Source organism: Mizuhopecten yessoensis, unplaced genomic scaffold, assembly GCF_002113885.1.
Source record: "Mizuhopecten yessoensis strain PY_sf001 unplaced genomic scaffold, ASM211388v2 scaffold9171, whole genome shotgun sequence".
Classification (NCBI taxonomy): Eukaryota; Metazoa; Mollusca; class Bivalvia; order Pectinida; family Pectinidae; genus Mizuhopecten; species Mizuhopecten yessoensis.
Window position 1 is genome coordinate 44,267 of NW_018407914.1, and position 5,932 is coordinate 50,198.

General features: G+C 36.6%; 1 protein-coding gene across 2 annotated transcripts in view; it reads left to right on the plus strand.

The window, feature by feature from the left end:
• LOC110457513 (paraplegin-like) overlaps positions 1-5,932 on the plus strand; it is a 65,809-nt gene that overhangs the window by 16,934 nt on the left and 42,943 nt on the right. For both annotated transcript variants that reach the window (XM_021508827.1, XM_021508828.1), the window contains exons 6-7: positions 2,082-2,200; positions 3,492-3,660. In XM_021508827.1, coding sequence (XP_021364502.1) covers positions 2,082-2,200; positions 3,492-3,660 — 288 coding nt within the window. The remainder of the gene's footprint in view (positions 1-2,081; positions 2,201-3,491; positions 3,661-5,932) is intronic.

Here is a 5,932-nt window from a genome sequence, read left to right on the forward strand (position 1 = left end):
CAATCTAAAGTTACCTTGTCTAGTGTGAACATACCAATCTACAGTTAACTTGTCAAGTGTGAACATACACATCTGCAGTTAATTTGTCTAGTGTGAACATACAAATCTACAGTTTACTTGTCTGGTCTGAACATACAAATCTACAGTTTACTTGTCAAGTCTGAACATACAAATCTACAGTTAACTTGTCAAGTGTGAACATACACATCTACAGTTAACTTGTCTAGTGTGAACATACCAATCTACAGTTAACTTGTCAAGTCTGAACATACAAATCTACAGTTAACTTGTCAAGTCTGAACATACAAATCTACAGTTTACTTGGCAAGTCTGAACATACCAATCTGCAGTTTACTTGTCTAGTGTGAACATATATACACATCTACAGTTAACTTGTATAGTGTGAACATACAAATCTACAGTTTACTTGTCTAATGTGAACATACACATCTATAGTTTACTTGTCTAGTCTGAACATAAACATCTACAGTTTACTTGTCTAGTGTGAACATACAAATCTACAGTTAACTTGTCAAGTGTGAACAAACACATCTACAGTTTACTTGTCAAGTCTGAACATATACCNTTGTCATGGTCCACTACAATGTCATGGTCTACTACAATGTCATGGTATAATACAATGTCATGGTCTACTACATTGTCATGGTCTACTACAATGTCATGGTCCACTACAATGTCATGGTCTACTACATTGTCATGGTTTAATACAATGTCATGGTCCACTACAATGTCATGGTCTACTACAATGTCATGGTCTAATACAATGTCATGGTCTACTACATTGTCATGGTCTACTACAATGTCATGGTCCACTACAATGTCATGGTCTACTACAATGTCATGGTCTAATACAATGTCATGGTCCACTACATTGTCATGGTCCACTACAATGTCATGGTCTACTACATTGTCATGGTCTAATACAATGTCATGATCCACTACAATGTCATGGTCTACTACAATGCCATGGTCTAATACAATGTCATGGTCTACTACATTGTCATGGTCCACTACATTGTCATGGTCCACTACAATGTCATGGTCTACTACAATGTCATGGTCTACTACATTTTCATGGTCCACTACATTGCCATGGTCCACTACAATGTCATGGTCTACTACAATGCCATGGTCTCATACAATGTCATGGTCTACTACATTGTCATGGTTTAATACAATGTCATGATCCACTACAATGTCATGGTCTACTACAATGTCATGATCCACTACATGGCATGGTCTACTACAATGTCATGGTCTACTACAATGTCATGATCCACTACATGGCATGGGCTACTACAATGTCATGGTCTACTACAATGTCATGATCCACTACATGGCATGGGCTACTACAATGTCATGGTCTACTACAATGTCATGGTCTACTACAATGTCATGGTCCACTACAATGTCATGGTCCACTGCAATGTCATGGTCTACTACAATGTCATGGTCTACTACAATGTCATGGTCCACTACAATGTCATGGTCTACTACAATGTCATGGTCTGCTACAATGTCATGGTCTACTACAATGTCATGATCCACTACATTGTCATGGTCTACTACAATGTCATGGTCTACTACATTTTCATGGTCCACTACATTGTCATGGTCCACTACAATGTCATGGTCTACTACAATGTCATGGTCTACTACAATGTCATGGTTTACTACATTTTCATGGTCCACTACAATGTCATGGTCTACTACAATGTCATGGTCTACTTCAATGTCATGGTCTACTACATTGTCATGGTCTACTACAATGTCATGGTCCACTACAATGTCATGGTCTACTACATTGTCATGGTCTAATACAATGTCATGGTCCACTACAATGTCATGGTCTGCTACAATGTCATGGTCCACTACAATGTCATGGTCTACTACAATGTCATGGTCTACTACATTTTCATGGGCCACTACATTGTCATGGTCTACTATGTCATGGTTTACTTTATTGTCATGTTTCACTTAAAATCAGATAATCACGTGTATAACTTGTACTGTTTTATCTAGTGTTTTTCTAATTGAGAGGATTTATTTCATACTTTTAGGGCCACATTTACCGAATAAGAAGTAAGAATAGATTTCTACACAATCTAAAAAAGACATACGAAGAAATGGAGATTGATCCTTCAGAAAGATTAGAGACAAAAGTTGTCGACAACAGAATGTAAGTACAGTCCTGGGGTATATATAACATGTTTATTGGCCTTGTCCTGGGGTATATATAACATGTAGTATTGGCCATGTCCTGGGGTATATATTACATGTTGTATTGTCCTTGTCCTTGGGTATATATTACATGTTGTATTGGCCTTGTCCTGGGGTATATAGCACATGTTTTATTGGCCTTGTCCTTGGGTATATATTACATGTTGTATAGGCCTTGTCCTTGGGTGTATATCACATGTTTTATTGGCCATGTCCTGGGGTATATATAACATGTTGTGTTGGCCTTGTCCTTGGGTATATATCACATGTTTTATTGGCCTTGTCCTTGGGTATATATTACATGTTGTATTGGCCTTGTCCTGGGGTATATATCACATGTTTTATTGGCCTTGTCCTTGGGTATATATTACATGTTGTATTGTTGACTTTGAAAAGCGTACGCTTAGAGGTTTAGTTTTAGTTTTCATAAATGTTTATTTTCCGATTGTATTATAAATCAAATGTAAATGTTTGAAAAGAATACTTCTATTTGGTGTCTATTGTTATTTAAGTATTGATAATGTTAACATTTTACATTTTCAACTTAATCTGAAATACTGGCAAAGGGATTTCATTAATATTTCATGGGAAGGTTACTTACATCTCCCTGACCAAGTGTTGTTATTTTTCGGGTCGATCAGAACTTCAATATGGCCGCCATGGCGCCATTTTGAAAAACTATTTTAAACTTAAAAACAAGTTATAATAGGCCGATTTAACTGAAACTCGGTCTAGGAATGATAAGCTCATGGTCCTAACAAACTTAAGTTAATGTTATGCTTAACTATTTTGTACTCAAATTGGTACATATTTCAACAACAAAAATAAATACTGTAGGACTCAGGTGATCGTTTAGGCCCATGGGCCTCTTGTTTTTATAAATCTGAGTTATCTTTTAAACAAATGCACAAATTTTGTGGTCATTAATCCAAATTTGTTTATTTGTTTCAATAAAACCTTGTTCCAGTCTACTCAGCTGTAAATGAGTACGTGGTTGGGCAGTGCTAGAACTGTAGAATGCTAGCTGTGAGGGCCTAAATGGCAGCACCAACTGTATGCTCCCCAGGGTGTTGAGAAAGATATTGGCTGGTTGCAAAGGCCCTATAATCACGGATAATAATTTGTGAACTGCTTTGAGGCGACCTACGAACTAGGTTGTGATAAAGCGGTATATAAGAACCTCAAATTTTTATTATTATTGTTATTAAAGTTTTAACCCCATAATGTTGTAATTTATCTTTTTCTTACAGTCAATATACTGCACTAATAGGCCTGTTGTTAATGCCTGTATTGATGAGGAAAACAGGATTAATGGGCAATATATCTAAACCGGGTAGAAACATCGCTAAAAAAACTCAGCAAACCACTGCTCATCCAAAAGCGGAAAAAACAATGGTGGATATGTTGCTAGGAGATCGGGTAAGAAAGTAACAGAAATGTGTTTGTCATATATACAATGGTGGACATGATGCTGGGAGACCGGGTAAGATAGTAACAGAAATGTGTTTGTCATATATACAATGGTGGACGTGTTGCTAGGAGATCGGGTAAGCTTTACAGAACACTTGTCTGACAACAGAAGACTTGTCTGATGACAGAAGACATTGAAATGGCTTTGCAGAACACCTGTCTGTTAACAGAAGTCATCCAAACGGCTTTACAGAACACTTGTCTGACAACAGAAGACTTGTCTGATGAGAGAAGACATCAAAATGGCTTTAAAGAACACTTGTCAGGCTAACAGAAGTCATCAAAACGGCTTTAATTTACAAAACACTTGTCTGACAACAGAAGACTTGTCTGATGACAGAAGACATTGAAATGGCTTTGCAGAACACCTGTCTGTTAACAGAAGTCATCAAAACGGCTTTACAGAACACTTGTCTGACAACAGAAGGCTTGTCTGATGACAGAAGACATCAAAATGGCTTTACAGAACACTTGTCAGGCTAACAGAAGGCATCAAAATGGCTTTAATTTACAGAACACTTGTCAGGCTAACAGAAGGCATCAAAATGGCTTTAATTTACTAAACACTTGTCTGATAACAGAAGGCATCAAAATGGCTTTAATTTACAAAACACTTGTCTGATGACAGAAGGCATCAAAATTGCTTTAATTTACATAACACTTGTCTGATGACAGAAGGCATCAAAATGGCTTTAAAGAACACTTGTCAGGTTCACAGAAGGCATCAAAATGGCTTTACAGAACACTTGTCAGGCTGACAGAAGGCATCAAAATGGCTTTAATTTACAGAACACTTGTCAGATAACAGAAGGCATAAAAATTGCTTTAATTTACAAAACACTTGTCTGATGACAGAAGGCATCAAAATGGCTTTACAGAACACTTGTCTTTTAACAGAAGTCATCAAAANTAAGATAGTAACAGAAATGTGTTTGTCATATATACAATGGTGAACATGTTGCTAGGAGATCGGGTAAGATAGTAACAGAAATGTGTTTGTCATATATACAATGGTAAATATATGTTGCTAGGAGATCGGGTAAGATAGTAACAGAAATGTGTTTGTCATATAAACAATGGTGGACATGTTGCTAGGAGACCGTGTAAGATAGTAACAGAAATGTGTGTTTGTCATATATACAATGGTAAATGTATGTTGCTAGGAGATCGGGTAAGAAATTAACAGAAATGTGTTTGTCATATATACAATATATGTTGCTAGGAGACTGGGTAAGAAAGTAACAGAAATGTGTTTGTCATATATACAATGTTGGACATGTTGCTAGGAGATCGGGTAAGAAATTAACAGAAATGTGTTTGTCATATATACAATGGTGGACGTGTTGCTAGGAGATCAGGTTAGATAGTAACAGAAATGTGTTTGTCATATATACAATGGTGGATATGTTGCTAGGAGACTGGGTAAGAAAGTAACAGAAATGTGTTTGTCATATATACAATGGTGAACATGTTGCTAGGAGATCAGGTAAGATAGTAACAGAAATGTGTTTGTCATTTAAACAATGGTGGACATGTTGCTAGGAGATTGGGTTAGATAGTCACAGAAATGTGTTTGTCATATATACAATGGTGTACATGTTGCTAGGAGACCGGGTAAGATAGTAACAGAAATGTGTTTGTCATATATACAATGGTGGACATGTTGCTAAGAGATCGGGTAAGATAGTAACAGAAATGTGTTTGTCATATAAACAATGGTGAACGTGTTGCTAGGAGATCGGGTAAGATAGTAACAGAAATGTGTTTGTCATATATACAATGGTGGATATGTTGCTAGGAGATCGGGTAAGATAGTAACAGAAATCTGTTTGTCATATATACAATGGTGGATATGTTGCTAAGAGATCGGGTAAGATAGTAACATTTATAAACAACCATAACAATATGATACAGTTTAATAAATGCTATTTATTAACTGTAGAGCTTGAGGTATGCAATGTTATCATGACCAACATTGTTGTATATGTTTTATAAATCAGCATACACATGTTTATACATATAACACAAGAACTCAACAATACACAAATATATACATTTCATGATGATCTACATTTAGGTTTGGCCTTGGGGGCTATATCATACTACACATATATAAGCTAGGGAAATCTCACAGATTACTGACGTTATCCTACCAGGAGTGAACTGTCGCCCCTTGTCCAAGGATAACTGCCGATATATCCCCCCAGGAGCGAAACGGTCG